The sequence below is a fragment of the Hyalella azteca genome, unplaced genomic scaffold, assembly GCF_000764305.2.
Source record: "Hyalella azteca isolate HAZT.00-mixed unplaced genomic scaffold, Hazt_2.0.2 contig12893, whole genome shotgun sequence".
Lineage (NCBI taxonomy): Eukaryota > Metazoa > Arthropoda > Malacostraca > Amphipoda > Hyalellidae > Hyalella > Hyalella azteca.
The window spans coordinates 73,232-93,700 of NW_025942835.1; the positions used below are offsets into that span (position 1 = coordinate 73,232).

Sequence of the window (20,469 nt, forward strand, 5' to 3'; positions counted from 1 at the left end):
TCTCCTTTCAAAATGTCGCCTTAACCCTTTAGCGCCCAGCTGTACTTATATGTCGCCTCTGAAAATCTAATTTTTTGTGTATGAAAATCATTCGTTCGAATGGACATTTAAATCTGTCCGTCTTTAATTTGGGACTGCACTATGAACCGGTGGACCTTTCAATCATTTTACTAATAAAATAATATTGAGTGAATATTTATAAAAGGCAGTCTAAAAAATAGGGAATCTGATAGAATATTTGAAGGCAAAGAGATGGAAAAAACAGGAAATTTTACTGCTGAGAAAATCATGAAGCTTTTACAATAAAATTCTGGCAATGTGTAATAGAGTTTTTCGTCTTCAACAAAAATCTTCGCAAACGTTCAAGGATCACGAATGCTACGTACACTCAAATTATTCAACGGGTCATTTTGCCCAAATAGCGAACCAATTTCTTACCCTGAATAACCATATCATACCTACGCCTAATAACATCATACCTCTGCCTAATAAACATCATACCTCTGCCTAATAACCATCATACCTCTGCTTAATAACCATCATACCTCTGCTTAATAACCATCATACCACTGCCTAATAACATCATACCTATGCTTTATAACCATCATACCTATGCTTTATAACATCATACCTCTGCCTAATAACATCATACCTACGCCTAATAACCATCATACCTCTGCCTAATAACATCATACCTACGCCTAATAACCATCATACCTCTGCTTAATAAACATCATACCTCTGCCTAATAACCATCATACCTCTGCTTAATAACCATCATACCTCTGCTTAATAACCATCATACCTCTCCCTAATAACATCATACCTACGCCTAATAACCATCATACCTATGCTTTATAAACATTATACCTCTGCCTAATAACCATCATACCTCGGCTTAATAACCATCGTACCTCTGCTTAATAACCATCATACCTACGCCTAATAACTATCAAACCTATGCCTAATAACCATCATACCTCGGCTTAATAACCATCATACCTCTGCTTAATAACCATCATACCTACGCCTAATAACCATCATACCTCTGCTTAATAACCATCATACCTACGCCTAATAACTATCAAACCTATGCCTAATAACCATCATACCTAACCCTAATAACCATTATACCTCTGCCTATTAACCATTATTGTGACCTAAAATCACCATGATAGTCTACGCTTAATAACCATCATACCTCTGCCTAATAAACATTATTATGACCTACAATCACCATGATAGTCTACGCTTAATAAACATTCCTGCTACCATTGATTTGGTACAAAAAAAGCATATATTGGACCTCGTCTTGACTGTGAAATTTAACGCTGATATTTCTCTTTAAATGATCGTGTTTCTTATCATCGAAGACAATCGGGCAGTTCATAGGCGAAAAAATTTGCGTGTGTATAATTGTTCTTTCGGACAATGTGATCTATTGATGTATCTGAGTGTATATATCATCAAAACTGTAGTCCAATTGTTGAGAAACTGCGGGATGGCAAAAACACAAATGGCTTACACTGAAAAAAAATAAGTGGGACTAAACCTGCGCTATGAATTTTTTTGTACACGCTACAGCTCCTGAAGAATATCACTCAGGTAACTTAAGAAGATCATGTCTAAATATCTATATACTATTTGCTCTGGTGTGTGTCATCCTGACACAGTCAGACCCGGCGTATCCGTTTTACTTGCAGTGTGTAAGAAAGTGTGTCTAAATTTAGACAACATGACCCATGGATTTTTGTAATTGGCGGTTTCACTACCATTGCATGGCTTCATAATTGCTTTTATTCATTTTTTTAAATTCGTAATATATTATATATATTATTTCATATACATTTCTTTATTTAAATTCGTATTATATTGTGTAGATGTTTATTTCATTTACATTTCTAAATTTACAATCATATTATATTATATCTATCTTTCTTTGACTCACATTTCCTTATTTAAAGTCTTATTTTCGTTTAATCGATCTTAAAATCATATTTAATATTTAATATTAAATCGATGATAAAATAAACTGCGCCAGTCTCTTGCAAAGCCAAACCCAGCACTTTTTTTTATATAAACCCAATAACATTTGAAAATTCCAGCGAAGGTTTTTGTCTATAAATCCAATAACATTTATTGAAGGGGTAAGAGGTTAAAACCCCCATTTAGTGGGGGTTTAATAACCCCCAAGGGTTCGATCGCTCGGAGCTGCAGTGCAGAGGCCGCAACCAGAGGGTAAACATCCCCTCGGTAGACCAGGGTCTTGTGGGCGTTAAATGAGGGTTAAGTTGAAGGTTAAATCGAGGGTTAAATTAAGGGTTGAATTGAAGGTTTAAATGAGAATTAAATTGAGGATTAAATTGAGGGTAATGTGAGCATTTAATGAGGGCATAGCGAGCACTCATTGTACCTGCAGCATCATTTTATTAGCATTTGCGTCAACCCGAGCGGTATTGGGGACCACAGTTGTTATAATATTCAACTCTTGATGTGATTCTAACAATTGCCATGAATTAAAAAACAAAATAAACGCCAAATCAATGCACAATATCTTCAATGAGAACATTTCGAAGACCAGCTCCATCATCAGTTCAAAAACTTTATATTTTACAACTTTATATTGTACAACTTTATATTGTACAACTTTATATTGTACAACTTCGTATTGTAAAACTTTATGATGTACAATATTAAAGTGCGTATTATTGCGTTATTTAAAGTATTTTGTAGCAAGAAGCTACGGTAGATCTTAGTACGTCGTTGCTTAACGTCGATAATAAACCTTGTCCATTCACAGTATATCGTTGTGGGTTTTAATAAATGCTATTTNAGGTATGTACATCACCTTAGCGCCATTCAATGACGATGGTATGTACTCTTCTACAGCTACCCTCTTCGACAAGGGTATGAATTCCGCAGCGCCGCCCTCCTTCAACAATTGTATTTACTCCACTGCACAGCCTCTCTTCGACAAGGGTATTTACTCCACTGCACCGCCTCTCTTCGACAAGGGTATTTACTGTACTGTACCGCCCATTATCGACAAGGTTATGTACTCATCTGCACCGCCTCTCTCCGGAAAGGGTATTTACTCCACTGTACCGCCCCTCTTCGACAAGGTTATGCACTCCTCTTTCCGGAAAGGGTAATTATTCTATTGTACCGCATATTTTCGACATGGTTATGTACTCCCATGTACCGCCTCACTTCGGAATGGGTATGTACTCAACTGCACCTCCCCGTTTCGACAAGGTTATTTACTTCACTAAATACCCCCGCTTCGGCAAGGGTAGGTAAAGACGACAGTTTATAGCAATTCAATGCAAAACTGATATCATCGGAGGAAGTTTGACAGTATTTCGTCTAATGATGGTAACCCTAGTTCCCAGTTTTTTGGATACGTAAAATATCTGTGTTGAGTATTATAATCGCCGGATAAGGATTGCAAAACTTGAGTTCATAACGAAATCAAGATATCAACGATCGTCGTTTTTCGGTGGTCTATAAAACTGGAATTGAGACTGCCACACCTGAGGCAGACCTAATTTAGCCTAACCTAGCCTGATCGCGAACACGCCGAAGAACATGGCTGTGCACTCGGAACTTAATGACGAGTCTGGGACCACCATGTCTTTACGTTTGTAGATTCATCCGCTCTGTTGAATGTTGCTGTCTCCTGAAAAGCATTCTTACTAATTAATCACGATTGCACAATGGCTAATTGGCATCTTTCTGAAGTATCTGTCCGGCTACTGCCGGGCACCAAAATCATCACCGTTAACTAATTACGTCAACACAGCGACTGCCGTGGCGACATGCCCTGCCCAGTACGGCTGCTGTCTTGAACCTTTCGAGTCGGTGAGCAACGTTGGGTGCATCTACGCCAACGCCAGCTTCTTGCCACCGAAGCCATATGCCGCAGCCAGGGCCATGTGCCAGAGTCTCTGGCCCACGGCAGACTTGCTTGTACCCTACGCGTGGGGGAATTTGGACGACTATTTGAAAGCTCGAGGTGAGTGAGGCCTGAACTAGTCCTTCTTCTTAGACTAATTTGGACGACTTCTTGAGTAGTCGTGACGAGTCAGGCTTCAAGTACCCATTAATCCTTTACTAATTTGGACGACTAAGTACAGTTCCTTTCTATTTCATGTGTCACAACTAAGTTATGGTAAAATTTATTTAGTACCATATCTCAAGTTGACTCTCTTATTCGTAACGTCTCAATTATTCTTACCGTCCCAATACGTTAACCTAACTTTTCTTTCGTCAATACAACGGAGTTAAGTTACCTTCTCTTTCGTACCGTATTACATCGTTAACTCTTACACACCGAATGACTAATTTAACCCTCTACCGCCGTATGTCACTCTCCGGGAACATAACTTTCAACTTAAATCTTACGTCTGTAAACTATTGAGTGTATCAACCTCAGGACGTTTGTACGCAACAGAGAACATTTTACAGTTGTTGTACGAGGCGGCAACCATCAGTGCAAGTCATTTTCGGCTCACTAAAACGTATCCTTTTTGGGAAGTGCTTGTGACAATATTGCTCCAGTTACTCATGTTAGGCGGTTGAGGGTTAAGGTGATTTCCCTTTCTTTCCACTCTCACAACGTCATGTCACGAAGGAGTGGAAGGGCCCTGGCTGGGCGCCAAAAAGAACACCGCAACATCGCAGTGGCAGTGGGTCGACGGTACCACTGTGTCTGCCTCCAGCTGGGGGAATAAATTGTTGGGTGGTCTTCTTAAATCGCAGCCTGATGATCAAGGCGAACCTATCGATGGTTATCTCACGAACTGCGGGCATTTCATGTCCAATGACGTTCTGCTTGCTTCAAAGAAAATGGGCGACGATGCCTGCGAGCATCTGCGCCCAGCGGTGTGTCAAATCAAGTAGATTGTTGGCAACTACCGCACCCGGGCGGTGTTTCAAATAAAATAGATTGTTGAGAAACTACGGGCCCGGGGTGTATCGAATCAAGTAGATTGTTGACAACCGCCGCACTCGGGGGTGTGTCAAATCAAGTAGATTGTTGACAACCCCCGCGCACGGGGGTGTGTCAGATGAAGTAGATTGTTGACAACCACCGCGCTCAGGGGTGTGTCAAATCAAGTAGATTTTTGTTGACAACCACCGCGCTCGGGAGTGTGTCAAATCAAGTAGATTGTTGACAACCACAACGCACGGGGATGACAAGTCAAGTAGAGAGTAGACACCCACATTCTGCAAGAGAGTGTAACCTTCACACGAAGTGTATCAATTACCTTTCACACTAAGACTCAGTCTCCGCTCGTGACTTTGTTTACTTAGCTTAGCACTTTTTCTCTTGTGTGAGTTATCCAAACCAAGTTAGGGCGTAAAAGTGCCCTACTATTCTCTTCTGGTGCAGTGAGTGACAAAGCGTGGGGTACAACTATTTGGACAATATGACCCATCAAATTTTCTGAGTTCACTGCAGTGACTTTCGGAACAGACTTCAATCTCGACTGTTATATTTTTCAAATTTGGCTGAATTGATCAGGTCGCTCTATTGTATTAAATGGTTCGTCCTTGTCGTGAAATTTCTGTTGTAGCGCTCACATGTACATTTTATTCCGTACAACATGTAGTTTATTCTAGTAACTTACTTCGCTCTAGAACTAATGAATATTAATTAGAATTGGCTCTTGTACGTTCAAGAACTAGAACTACTGTTCTTCTTGTATTCTGTAATTGGTTTCTGTATGTGTAGGACATTCAAAAAGAAATTTATTCCTTTGTTGACGTGTTAATCTTTATCGATAAGATAAGAAGCGTTAATATAAACAGAAACAGAATATTTCAAGATTACAATATTGTTCAAATTGGGACGATACATGAGAAAGCAACAAAATTTTCATCTATAATATTTGAAAAAGCGATTGTATTCAAACAATTTATAACTATGATGTCTGTATTACGAATATATATAAATACAAATGTAAAGCTTGGTTACCTACTTGAAGTTTATCCTTGTTAAGGTAGGATGCAGGAAAAAAAATTGGTGGGTAATTCATATATTCCTTTATGCGTTTGAAAGTTTCATACATGACGCCGCAGTACATGTCATTTCTTTTAAGGGGGGCGGTTTTTTTTCGTTTTGGGATTTGGCTTTTCCGGTCTTTAGTCTCATGTTAAAGCTGACATTCTGCCCTATCCAACGGTACAATTACCATCTCTGTGCGTTGATTTATGCGTTGTAGTACGTGTATCCTTGCTACATTGAGTGCCTATTGCGATGCTCGCGGGACTGTCGCGTTCTCCTGAACATTCACACTTATTGTCACGGAAAACATACTTCCTCCTAGAGTTTTGAAGCTACAGCGATGAGACATACACCATTCGATTCGTAAAGACCATACCTATCGAGGAACGAAGCTTTTTTTAGATTTGTGCATAATTTGGATTCAAAATGGGGGGAGGGGAAAAATCTGAAGAAAATGAGAAGTAAACGGGAAAATGCGTGTAGAAAAACTAAGGCAAAAATAAAAAATCGGGCTTCGTTACTTGATTCGTATGGTCTTTACGAATCGAATGTTATATATTTCAATGCTGCAGCTTGAAACTGTAGGAGGAGATAGATTTTTAAAGTACCCACTTTTTTGCCGTTTTCCATGAATTTTCCGTTTTCTATTGATTTCTCCGTAAAAATTATACGAACAAAATCTTGTATTTCGGTTTTACATATATGTGTGAAGTTTCAGAAAGATCCGTTAGTAAATGTGGAAGTTTTTCTGGAGGGTAGACGCCCCCCCTTTAATTAAGTTATATCTCATAGAGAAATAATATATGAGTCACACAGTTTTAGGCACTGTGTGTTAAAATAAATACCTTGCTTTTTTTACCCTACAAAACTTCTTGGAGGTCCGTCGATTGGGCATTTTTGGTCGCCGAGAACCGTCGATTTATCATAAAGCTTTAGACGGATATCTGCAGTATTTCATTGATAACGTAACAACTTCTATGATAAATATTTTGTTCTATCGGAAATTATCGAAGTTAGTTTATCGATAACTGTAATATTTTATTAAAAAGTTTGCAGGTTAATCGAAATCTACTTTATTAATTGGTAGAAATATATGCAAATTTATTTATAACCAAACTATTCATGGTAAAAAAATTTAATTCTATAGTGTTAAAAGATTGTTTAAATTTATTGAATCACGGATTAGAATCACCAGCGAAATGGACTGCATATCGGAATGAGTGCAATTTAAAAAAATATATATTTATCAAATAATATAGTAGATATATTAAGTCGTTGATGAAGATTCTATGCAAGTTCCCCTTAGCGGTGCATTTATACCCGAACAAAATTTTATGTCTTCATCCTTGGCTCCTGAACGAGATAGAGTCGCCACGCTTGGCTTGGAGGTAGCTTGGCTTTCCGAATTGATGTATAAAAATGCAAGCTCGGGTAAATCCATGCGTCGTATTGTATAAATAAAGACACATTTATAGCGCGGAGCACTGATACGTCCTTATAAAAGGCCAAACTGGGTCAGGATGACCCACACAGAGGAAAAAAGTATATCACTATTTGACAAATTTTCACCAGTTTCTCCGAGGGTACGAGTGGATCGTAAACTGATACTAAACCAAAATAATCTCACGACTGAAAAATGGGGTTTAATAGATCAAAAATAAAATATAAAAATAATTGTTTGCGATCACTCGCGTACACAATCATTCTTTCTAGGAACAATCATTCGACCGATAATCAATAATTAATAAAAAAAAATTACTTCCCAGTGTAATACCTAATACCTGCTATCTACTGAATACCAGGCGTAAAATGCATGGTAACCCTTCGTATACTAACGGGACTTCTCGAGTCAAGCATTAATGTGCGGCTAATATTGACAGCGGTTGAAGCAACCGTACACAAAAGGGTAAACTCCTATTAAATTATCATTATTAGATTATTAAAACCATTTGAATATTTTCTTCCAGTTGTCCTTGCTGTTCAGCTGGTATGTCTCTCTACACAGAGGAAAAAAGTACATCACTATTTGACAAATTTTCACCAGTTTCTCCGAGGGTACGAGTGGATCGTAAACTGATATTAAACCAAAATAATCTCACGACTGAAAAATGGAGTTTAATAGATAAAAAATAAAATATAAAAATAATTGTTAGCGATCACTCGCGTACACAATCATTCTTTCTAGGAATAATCATTCGACCGATAATCAATAATTAATAAAGAAAATTACTTCCCAGTGTAATACCTAATACCTGCTATCGACTGAATACCAGGCGATAAAATGCCTGCTAACCCTTCGTATACTGACGGGACTTCTCGAGTCAAGCATTAATGTGCGGCTAATATTGACAGCGGTTGAAGCAACCGTACACAAAAGGGTAAACTCCTATTAAATTATCATTATTAGATTATTAAAACCATTTGAATATTTTCTTCCAGTTGTCCTTGCTGTTCAGCTGGTATGTCTCTCCAGTCTCGGGTTTGGTCAGGAAAACGTACGCGGGAGTGTAAGCTATGAAATTAGAGCTGTGAGTGGGGGGCTTAGCGCCGACTGAGCTCTCACTGAGTGGCCCGAAAGCTGACTCGAAGGGCTTGGAAGGAGTTGGTTCAGAGTCGTCATACGGGACTGGTTCAGAGTCGTCATACGGGACTGGTTCGGAGTCTTCATAAGGGGCTGGTTCAGAGTCCGCATAATTGGCTAAATCATGGTAATCGTAACGGTCCGATTCGGAGTAATCGTAATGCTTGGGTGCCGGGTTTCTATTACTCGAACTGTGATGAGAGCGAAAATCATACGCTTCCTCATCGGGTTCATTGAATACAGTAAACCAATTTAGAGGGTTGAGCCCTTCCAGAGGGTTAAGCCCGTTCACAGCATCTTGGTCGGATATCCGGTTACTGGTGATGTGATCACTGGTATCCTGCAACATAAAAATATTAACCCCATACAAGACTCTGTGCAAGAAGTGTTACGTTAATGCTGCAGAATTGTTTCAAAAATACATAATCCTCTTTGGGATTACTCTTTAATTTGGTATGAATTTACTATTTACCAATGGCATTAACCCGACTGAGTCTGCATGTCAATCACAGTAAAAGTGCACAACCCTGAAATAAAACGACTCACCCCAACCAGAATTTTGGTTCCCTTGGTTTTTCGTTCAATTTTTTCAACTTCCTCCATCTTCTCCTTTAGGTTGAAAACTGGAATGCTAGATAGCACCGAACGAGGATCTTTCAAGTGCGAGGATCCAACAAGGAAGGGTGTGTAGGACACAGAACTCCTGTAGGAGGGTAGGTCACCTCGAGATGTGGTTGGGATTGAGTTGAACTTTGGATCTGGTACAACAGGTCCTTTTTGGAGCCTGCGGTATGTACGAGATGTGGTCAGGATTGAGTTAAACTTTGGATCTGGTACAACAGGTGTAAAAGGATCTGGTGAAACAGATGCTGGAGGCGCAAAAGCAAAAAATTTATCTTCGTATCTTGAAGAAGAGCTTTTGGCAGCCGGAGGCCGATCCAGGAGATCCCCTCGGAGTCTATCGGATTCTAACGGGAGGAAGTGGAGGGTGGCCACTTGCCGAGGATCTTCTTCATCTTTGGCAGTGATTTTTTTGAAGAGCTTGGATTTAAATATGCTTTCCTGCAAAACTTTGGCTCCTTCTTTTAACTTCTTCTCTGCATCCTTGATTTTCTCGAGCACCAAGTTCTTGCTCAGCGATCCTGCCTCCTTCAGAGCGGCGAGGAAACTTGGGGTTTTTCCTGGGGAAGGATCATCAAGAACAGTTCGAATGGTGGTAGTCAGTTATTGGGAACTGTACAAATAGTCTCAATTGGTTATTAGAAAGGACGCGAACGGTATTATTTAGTTTTTAGGTACTACACAAATGGTATTATTTAGTTCTTAAGGACTACAGGAATATGGTATTATTTAGTTCTTAGGTACTACATGAACGGTATTTAGTTTTAGGTACTACAGGAATGGCACTATTTACTGCTTAGGTACGACAGGAAAGGTATTATTTAGTTCTTAGGTAGCACAGGAATAGTATTATTTACTTCTTAGGTACTAGAAGAATGGTATTATTTAGTCATCAGTATTAGTATTATTTATTTTAACAGTTTATGTAAACAATTAATTTTCCACGTATACCCTATGGAAACTCATGATAAGAATAGAATTCCAAAAAAGTATATAGCATGAACCCGGAATGTTGAACTCACCGTTCTCTGCCTCTCTAGTCTGCGCAGGTTGTTGCTCAACACGAGCTGGAATGTCAACACGAGCTGGAATGTCAACACGAGCTGGAATGTCAACACGAGCTGGGATGTCAACACGAGCTGGGATGTCAACACGAGCTGGGATGTCAACACGAGCTGGGATGTCAACACGAGCTGGGATGTCAACACGAGCTGGAATGTCAGCTTGACTTCTAAGAGGGTCGTTCATATAAGCCTTGGCATGTTGCCCGTTGCCCCATCTTGACAGGTGATGGTAGGTGCGAGCTCTTGGCTGATACGTCGGAGGTGCCTTGTCAGAGGAGGGCGAGCTGGTGGAAGATGGAGCAGGTGGAAATGGAGCAGGTGGAAGATGGAGCAGGTGGAATCGGGGTATTTGGGGATATGTTGCAGGTTCACTAATTGAATTATCCACCATGCATCTTAGTCGATAATGTCAATTGTATTTTATTATTAGATTATCCAGATATTGACCTGGATCCCTTCTCTTGGATATTTTAGAAGCCTGTTTTCCATAATACCGTTTCATTTCAAACCTGTTAATAACATTTCAACTGAAACAGCGATAATTGAACAGACGCTTTCAAATTTTCTTTTAAAATAAATTGAACGTCGACTCAACATTTCCGAATAAAATTTAGACCTATGGAAGTGAAAAAATACTAATTTTAAACAATATTAATTTATATTTATAAATAATATAATGTATATTTTTTCCAGTGTCGTAAGATTGTCCGAAAATCTGAGTTTTTTTTTCAGTAATGTCCCGGCACAGTAGGTATCCTGGATACGCGGTCCCATAGTCCCTGTATACTTTGTGCGCCAGGCACACAAAACCAACACACACAAATACACAAAAAACGGATGAGTTAACCGCAAGAAGCAGTTCGGCTGCCGGTAGAATTCATTCTTGACCCATTTTCCTGACTTTATGACTCACTTTTGCGCCGCGTCGGCAGCAGAGGTCAGCACCGTCAGCAGGAGAAAATTTGTGGCCCACATGGCGTGGTCCCGCCGGCTGTGGGTCCTGTGGGACACATGATATCGTGGGAAATAACATACATAGATAACAGATAAAGTGTCGTGTAGGGGCATTTAACATGCCATTATTTATGATGAAAATTTTGAACAAAATTGGCAGCAAAATTCGCAATCAAAGAGGACCAGAAGTACTTCTTAGGCCGCTACGGGTACTTAGGCAGCTACGTGTACTTAGGCCGCTACGTGTATTTAGGCCGCTACGTGTACCACGTTGTACATTGATAAAATTTAAAGACAATAAATGTGATGTTGAACTATTTTTCTTAACAATCGTGGTATTATATATATTGAAATAAGTAGCGCTTCTAAAAATTATTTTTACTGATAACGAATAGCTAAATAATTTGTGACTGAGTCAAAAGTTCTTGTGCAATTCTTTTATCGAATTTGTACAACGAAAAACGGAGTACAAATCAACTTTTCGGAATGTGCGTTAAATATAACATTTCACGGTCAGGCTGTAGCAGTCAACGTTGTGGTTCTTCACTGTATGAAAGCCTCGACGGTTGTTGGTGAATGTGGTAGAGAGGCGACCAATCAGAGCGCTGCAATACATTCAGGTGACGGTGATTGGTAGCTGTGGTAGTGAGGCGACCAATCAGAGCGCTGCAATACATTCAGGTGACGGTGATTGGAAGATGTGCCAGTGAGGCGACCAATCAGAGCGCTGCAAAACATTCAGGTGACGGTGATTGGTAGATGTGTTAGTGAGGCGACCAACCAGAGCGCTGCAATACATTCAGGCGACGGTGATTGGTGGATGTGGTAGTGAGGCGACCAATCAGAGCGCTCAACACATTCAGGTGACGGTGATTGGTGGATGTGATATAAGGCGACCAATCAGAGCACTGCAATACATTCAGGTGACGGTGATTGGTGGATGTGGTAGTGGGCGACCAATCAGAGCGCTGCAATACATTCAGGCTACGGTGATTGGTGGATGTGGTAGTGAGGCGACCAATCAGAGCGCTGCAGTACATTCAGGTAACGGTGATTAGAATAGAATAGAAGTGTCGGCATTGAAGAAATAGGCCCATGGCCTGTTGCCGATTCTTGAATTTTCGTGACTTGATTCACATCCGGCCTTTAATTGGAACCCGATCTTTCCATAACTGACGATTGATTGAGATAGCCGCTGGACTTATTGCCTTGTCCGTTATTTGCTAGGCATTTTATGACTGAACATATGCTCCTGCATAGCTTCGTCCAATCTGTTTTTGAAGATGTTCATACTCGGAGCGTCAACGATGCTATCAGGGAGGCTGTTCCACATGTCGGTGACTCGAAGCGAGAAGAAATGTTGTCGCATGGATGTGTTCCTGTCTCTTATACACATCTAGATGTGTATAAGAGACAGGATCTATCCAGTCTAGCTCTGGATGATTAAAATCACCAACGATCAACGTGTGTGACTTACGGAAAGTCATGCTCGGTAAAAGACTGTTTAGTACTTTATCGTTATCAGAAGAACTGTTTGGTGATCTATACACGACTCCTATGAGGAGGCTATCTTTGCCTTTTAGAGTAAGTTCGCACCACACTGATTCTCTAGCTGATTGATGTTCTGCAGATAACTTGACTTGCTGACCACCATAAGAGGTTCTAACCCACAAAGCTACACCTCTACTGCACTGCTCTTCATTCAAGTTATGAAGACACTCAAAACCTGGCAACTGAAATTCAGCAGGTACAATTTCCCCCCCGTGATTTTTAGGGAGTGTTTCTGTAATACAAATAATGTCTATGCGCTCGTTTTCAATCACAGTTAATAGTTCACTTCTTATGTTCAAAACGGAATCCGAGTTCGTGTAAAAACATTTTAAAGCTTTTTGTGCACTTTCACTTTGATGCATGCGTTTACTTCTTACATTATTTACAGGCCCGGTGCTATGGACATGACTTCTTACTTGTCTTCCAGCTCCGCTGACTGACCGTGTGCGGTCGGTGTTGTCTTGACATCGTGAAATTGTTTGACCCGAGTCTTCATGCTTTTCCGCCTGAGTCTCTCCTGCCATTTCTTGCGAAAATTTTCTCTCTCTAAAGGGGTAGCATAATTCTTAACAAAAACTGCATTAAACTCTGTGAATTAACTTAGTCTTCTCGCAGCCTTAAGCACATGTCCGACCTGGGCTGTATCCTGCACTGTTACAAGCAGCGGTCTACAGGTGGTAGCGTCTACAGGTGATTCGTACAGGTGATTGGTGGATGTGGTAGTGAGGCGACCAATCAGAACGCTGCAATACATAGGCAGCTGCATATCAAGCCGAAAAAATTAGGTTTCTTTACCAAATTTGCAAGTAGGTATAGTAGGTGTGCAAGTAGGTATAGTGGGTATAGTCGGGATGCAATTAGGTATGGTAGGTATGCAAGTAGGTATAGTCGGTATGCAATTAGGTATGGTAGGTATGCAAGTAGGTATAGTCGGTATGCAATTAGGTATAGTAGATATGCAAGTAGGTATAGTAGATATACAAGTAGGTATAGTAGATATACAAGTAGGTGTAACTCTACTTACTACACTGAGAGAAAAAGGCCCCCTGTTTTGAAACACTTTGGTGTTTCAAATCCTCCCCGAGCGATCGTGCCCAAAGCGAAACACCCGAGTGTTTCAAAAACGTTCAGGTGTTTCAAAATTTGTGATTTTGAAACACCTAGGTGTTTCAACGTTAGAACACCGAAATAAGTCTACGGAGAATGAAACCTTCTTTTCAGAATTTATGCAATATCCTTGTCCAGCTTCCAGCGCCTGATGAAATTATTTTAACATATTCTACACCTCCGGTCGATCACAGTTTAATTCATGGCCGCCTCCATACCAAAATTATGAAAACTATATTTCTCCATCTCTATCTGATTTCAACGCTTTTCTCCTTCACAGCGAAATTAGTCACATATTTATTCTTTTATACACATATTTATTACACAATTTATATCGGTATGTACAATCATCATGAAACTACACTCTTTGCTCTCACCTCTATCGAACTCTGGTTGAAGAAACTACGAGTTGCCCGCCGAGATTCGAACCTCTGCCAAGACTGCAACCAAACGCTCGCGAGCAGGCGCCTTAGTCCACTCAGCTACGGAGACGGCAACTACATAGAGCTGCCGTGTTTGTTTTGTCTTGCGCGCGGTACTACCAGAACAAATCTTCGATTTTATGATCAACTTCTTGTGCGATTGAATGGTATAGACGTCGCTCGTTAACATTACTATTGACAAAAGAACAGCAGTGAGTTGAAACAATTAACCGAATTGAGTTGGGCCAATTAACCGTAAGCAGTATAGATTCGTGGCATTCATGAGCGGCGGGTCCACACAACCACCTCCCACGACAGCATTCGGCGCACTGACCACGCGACGCTTGCCGCACACATATAAGCGCGTGAAGCTCGAGAGGTTTTGAAACACCCAAGTGTTTCAAAACGGGGGGCTTTTTTCTCTCAGTGTACGCCTGCTGTTGGTAATGTTCAGATTGTTATAAATTACGGTGAATAAGAAGGTAAGATGTACAATGTTCTGCGTGATAATCTGAACAGGATTGAACAAATTCATGTAAAACTGGCTTAATATATTAATATTACTATTATATATGACTATATAGGAAATAATACTTACAGCTGTGGTTAGTCCTTTGATGTAAAAACGAAAATTTTAATTCAATTGCACAGTTGAGTCTGGAAAAATCAATCTGTACCAGAGTTCATCGCTTTGAGATGAAGTGCTGAACCTGCAACATCTCACAGGCAATATAATTCAAGAAATTTTCTACAATAAATTCATATATTACTCCTATAAATACATTAAATTATGAAGGTTTCACCTCTAAACAAAACTTTTGAAAGCGAGTTCTTGGTGAAGGTTCAATTCACGGTGTTTGTATAAAAGTTCTCACAAATGCTGGGGTTAAACTGAACACTCACTATAATTATGGACACAGATGGTTTTGTTGCTGTCAGACGCGACTTCTGACAACAGAAATCAAATTCACAGATCTAATATTTTACCGATAATTACTACCGATACGGAAAAATGCTAGAGAATTTCACGGTAATTTTTCTCTAAAATGAACATTAGAATGTAATTCAAAAGTATAAAGCAGTACATTACAAAACGGGGCAGGATCTTTAGTTTTAATTTGTTCGATCCGATAACAAAAATCGTAGGGCCATATTCGTGTCTTGGCAGTGAGGCGTGGCATGTCGAATATAATATTTGAATTCGAATACTATATTATATTCAATTCGAATACTATATTCAAATTCGAATGTTAATTATATTCTAATATTATATTTGAAATCGAATACTATACTTGAATTCAAACAGCCGCAGTCGTGGAGATCGTAAGTTACAAGGCGGTCTTTAGCTCAGTTATTGTAACAAGAAGCACTTGCGCAATAAATGCTTTTGAACGTAAATACTTTTATATTCATAAATTCTACGGCTATCGTATTTTTAACAACGATCGTAAGGCCTATGAAGATCATAAGTTATACTATGATTGTAAGTTCAATATTGCTGTTTTACGATGGTCGTATGTTACCAACTAATATATTCTTAAATAAAATAAATGTTTAATCTAAAATATACTTTATCAAAAATACAAATTTTCGCTCGAAGTTAAAGTTATTTCTTTCCTAGCATTGATTTTAATTCATGTAGAGCTTCTTGATTGCTTGGTTACTGATTAAAAATTATAATACCTGTTTTTAATGTCGACTGATTTGCATTAACCTATGTGTTGATTTGTACACCCTATTTAAAATACTTTAATTGAATTGTCGTGAATTTATAAATTATTCTAGACCAGTGGTTCCCAAACTTTTTCAGGCAGGCGCCCCTTTGGCTCCCTATAGTGAATTTCTAGCGCCCCCCACAGACATACGCCTCTTTCTTGAAATTTAGTACGCTGCAATTTTAAAAGATAAAGGTTAAACACAAATGTGTATTTCACAAATAGAACACCATTAAGTTAAACAATATGTTTTTCTGTTATTTATTCTGTTTCAGCACTAGAAACCTAGGACGTAGCGGGCGAATTTACGGCCGGACTCGTGGCCGGTCTCACGACCAATCTCCACATTCAATTATCAAGTAATATCTCCCAAACTAACGAACGCCGCTCTATGAAACTTGGAACACGTATTCATCAGAACCTAAGTTACCTAACGGTGATGTTTAGCTCTTAATTTTTTGAAATTTCACCTTCATTAGTGTGTTATGCGTATATTGCGAAACAGGCCGAAATTCGCAGTGATCAAAGAATTTCTTCCAAACTATTGAACAGATTTGAACGAAATTTTTAATATACATTCATAACTACCAAACGGTGAATTTTTAGCTTACATATTGTCAGAACTATATATTTTATGTATATTGACCAGCGGCGAGTTAAGTGCTGTAGCTGCTTAACGGTGACTGATGTGGCTGTGGCATTGACGATAAATTTATTACAATTTCAATCATTTTATTAGAGTCTTTACATGCAAACTTTTCAACTAGTTATCTATTTTTTCTCAACAAGATGGCTAATACTCGAGGCATCTATTTTGGGCAAGAAATTCACTTAGGTGGACGTCATTAAATGCCGCATTAAAATTTTTTGCGTTTAATAATGAATCAATTCATCCATGACGAACCTGAGATATGTATGTCTAGATTGAATCAATGGGGCACAAAAGTTTAGTATACATAGATATTGCTTAGTATTATTGCTGCTTTGATTAATCATCGCATGCAGCATATACACGCTTCCAAGGTGGTATTATTACGCGAGCAAATGTGTAGCCTTATATTTATTTTTTTATCTTTTGCGTTCCTCTGCACACTTATGAAAATGACGAATTCCACCATTTTGAAGCACTTCTTTAGGTGATTGATAACGAATTAAAGTGTTTCACTAATGTTTCCATGAATTTCAGAACATATTCAAGTCGACAAATGTGCATGATCTTTACTGCGTAGTGTGGGCCACACCAGCGTAACTACTTCGGAACACCACGTACATCAAATTCGTAACAAATCTGAAGTTAAATCCACATTTTTTAATGCTCACAGGGCTGTAGATTTTCTTCGCATATTTACCTCCTTCTGTTCTTCATTAAAATGATGAAACAAATCAATTCAACCACTTCGGCACGCCCTATTTCTTTATTTTGTATCAAATATTTATTAAATTAAATACGCACATTTCACAGGTGTTGGTGCAAAAAATTTTTCGCACTCTTGCCTCCTAAGGTTTTCAATTAAAAACAAAACCAGTGAATTCAACCATTTAGGTGCACCAAATTCCCTCGATTCTTGACCAATAATTATGAAATTAAATGAACAATTAGGACATTTTTAACACATTACTTCAGGTTTACCTTTGCGTTCCGGTAAGGTTAGGATTGGTTCCACCTGGTGTACCATTTTAGTTGAAAACGGGAGGTTGAGAAATGTAAAAAATCCTTGTCACAGCGCAATGGTCATTAGAATTTGCTTATTTGATTACAAAATTATTTGTCACGAATTGAGGAAATGCCATTTAATGAAGTAGTTGAAATATCCCATGTTACCGTTTTAATTGAAAACAAGCGGTGGCAAAAATGAAAAAATCTTTGCCACGGCGCTACGGGCATTAGCGCTGTCGGCTTATGTACCTTTATCAATATTGGTCACAAACTGAATGAATAGGGAGTTCCAAACTAGGTGAATGCACCGCACCGGGATTACCCCTGCGTAGCCAACTTTACGATCGCTGACTTGCATCGGACAAGAAAAATGTACTTTGTCCAATGTCAGTTGTGTCATTTTCATCAAGGAAAAAATTATATTTTATGTAAGTACCTAGTAAAATTTATAAAAATACCTAGATTGACTAATGTATTTAATCCAGGTTCGATTGATTGAATATACTTGGATAAAATATAATTCTAAAACTACAGTATGACTTCTAATTCTAGTCTAGAGTGATCATGAATTGTATGATCCTGCTAGTCACTTAGAAATATTGTACTGAATAGAAATAATGTACTATCCCAGTTGCTTTATCCAGACCCACTCAAGCGTTGGCGAACCGTTGAACAAGTCGCTGCACCAAATACTTAAATTACATCAAAAAAAGGAGAAGTCTGTCATTTGCATTACTACTTTTTTCTTATTCGCCATCTATATATCGCTCACCTAAAACTTAGGATGCGGCTATTGGTTCAAACGTAAGGTAAAACTTATGACAGTTGGTGACAGTAAAAATTCAATGCTTCTTGGCATTTGTGATATGGATTAGGTTTTAATTTGAGATTAAAAATTTAGAGGAAGCTCCCAACACTTTCACGACTTACACAGTCATTTTACATTCATATATTTTGGCTTTCAGTTCGATTTTGGTTGATACTGTTAGGGTTTTTAATTGAAGACACTTTTTGAAATTTTAGGTTTAGAGACAATCTTACTGTTTACGTCCGCACTCTAGGAACGCTGCGCTAGTTATTGTTTGGTGCGGAGACGTGACGGAGGTACGTGTCTTGTACTAGTGAAGGATTTTAAGTGTGACTATCGTGTATATATTATTGTGAATAGATTTAATTAGAATACTGTGCTCATATGATGTTTGTTGTAAATATTTAGCATTCGTAGGAATCTTGTTATCTTTAGCATTTTTATTTATTAGTTTTTTGTTTGTTTTCAGGAAAGTTTAGGGCTTGAACTGGAACATTAAATAGCGAATACAAGTGGAGTTTGAATTCCCTTGGAACATGAACAAGGCATGAGTTGGAATTACGATCACGAGCCGTATTTAACGCTGATGCTTGGGCCTAGTTGGCTTTTGGAGTGAGCCCACAGCAATACAAAAAAAAATACATTTGGTCAACACTGGAGTGCAGCGTCTCAAATCCGAACATGAATGCCTCCTGAAGAAGTTATTGCATTCTTAAGTGGACCATTTATTCTTATCATTTTTCGCATCGCAGCCGACATTCGCTGCCAATGCTCCCATTGACAATGTTTAGTGGCCATGGACAAACATCTGACATCTTTGGTTGTAAAAACAACCAGAAAAGTCATAATCAAGTTATTTTTTTTATTCGTGATATTTCGATATCCTTTAAGTGCAGCTATCGCTAGAATAACGGAAGGCAATATTCTGGCGGCAGCTACGATATGTATCAACTAATACGAACGCTCTGAACAAACTGGATGGATAAGCAAACTCATTTTATCTTAAACCTACCTTAATATGGAGTGGTAGGTAAAAACCTCATTAATGTGGTAAATGTTGACGGCTAACACCTTGGACCGTGATACTGTCTTGCTGGCTGCAAACTAGTTACCCCTATTAAAAGTGCCATATCCTTCTATAGATGTGGAGCGTCCTCCCACGGAAAGCTTTTGTCAATATTACACTAGAGACTCTTTCACACGGGGCGGCAAATACAGCACGCGTCAAAAAAACGCGACAGTATTTACCGCGTAATAATTCACACGATGCGGTTTTTAACGCAGACACCCTTGGGAAGTAACGAGGTTTTGCCTAACCTGTGGAATCTTGCGACCGGCGAGGCAGATAGGAACTTGGTGGAAAATACCGAACCTGGAGAAAAGGGGGAAAAAGGTTATGCTCCTAATGTTGTCCGGTTGGAAGTTTCTCGACGAGAGAAATCCTGGGACCGCATGGACGATCTGAAGATAAGCAGCGAGGATGACCGTGATAACCGAAGGGGACATCGTCGGCGTGCAAAAGCGAAGCGGCGCCAGGTCGGTTAGTTCGGGAAGGAATGACGGTCGTGAAGGGAAAAGTGACATGGTATTGTTGAAGCTTCTGAAAGAGTTGAAACAACCGAAAGACGTAGTTCAGCCTAGCGTATTCACCGGGGAGGACGGCGCCTCACTCAAGCGGTTCCTTGTAGGCTACGAGGATTTCTTTGCGGCCAAATACAACGGGAATGAACGTCAAAAGGCTAAACAGCTAGCCAATTTCCTCGGTGGGAAAGTGAAGCAGGCGTATGAAGCGATGGATGGAACGAACCAGAAGTTCAGAGATTTGAAGCCCCGTCCTACTAAGTGGTATCAAGGGCCGGGAGAGGCTCAGCTCGCGTCGTCAAGCGGAAAAGGAATTCGACAAGGCTCGTTTGAGTTTCGGAGATTCGACCTCAATCTTCGCTCTGAAGCTAGAGCAGATAGCAGAACGCGCGTTCCCG

At 39.4% G+C, this 20,469-nt stretch overlaps 1 protein-coding gene across 2 annotated transcripts; it reads right to left on the bottom strand.

The window, feature by feature from the left end:
* Positions 1 to 7,236: 7,236 nt before the first annotated feature.
* Positions 7,237 to 15,183, bottom strand: LOC108668659. Of its 2 annotated transcripts, XM_047883443.1 has the most exons (6): positions 14,909 to 15,183; positions 11,190 to 11,276; positions 10,235 to 10,560; positions 9,138 to 9,772; positions 8,474 to 8,931; positions 7,237 to 8,001 (listed from the first exon to the last, which is right to left on the bottom strand). In XM_047883443.1, the coding sequence occupies exons 2-6, from the start codon at positions 11,249 to 11,251 to the stop codon at positions 7,950 to 7,952; spliced, it is 1,533 nt and encodes a 510-aa protein (XP_047739399.1). In that variant the 5' UTR covers positions 11,252 to 11,276; positions 14,909 to 15,183; the 3' UTR covers positions 7,237 to 7,949. The 2 variants fall into 2 exon arrangements, with proteins under 2 accessions (XP_047739399.1, XP_018011390.1); XM_018155901.2 differs by lacking the exon at positions 7,237 to 8,001 and having other exon boundaries at positions 8,210 to 8,931.
* Between the last annotated feature and the right edge of the window lie 5,286 nt (positions 15,184 to 20,469).

Bases quoted from the DNA above. Each gene is read 5' to 3' on its own strand.
- LOC108668659 (XM_047883443.1), bottom strand. From the start codon at position 11,251: ATGTGGGCCACAAATTTTCTCCTGCTGACGGTGCTGACCTCTGCTGCC. The intron at 9,773-10,234 runs GTGAGTTCAACA...ATCCTTCCCCAG, and splicing joins GACTAGAGAGGCAGAGAACG to GAAAAACCCCAAGTTTCCTC. The intron at 8,002-8,473 runs ATACCAGCTGAA...GTGTAGAGAGAC, and splicing joins AAACCCGAGACTGGAGAGAC to ATACCAGCTGAACAGCAAGG.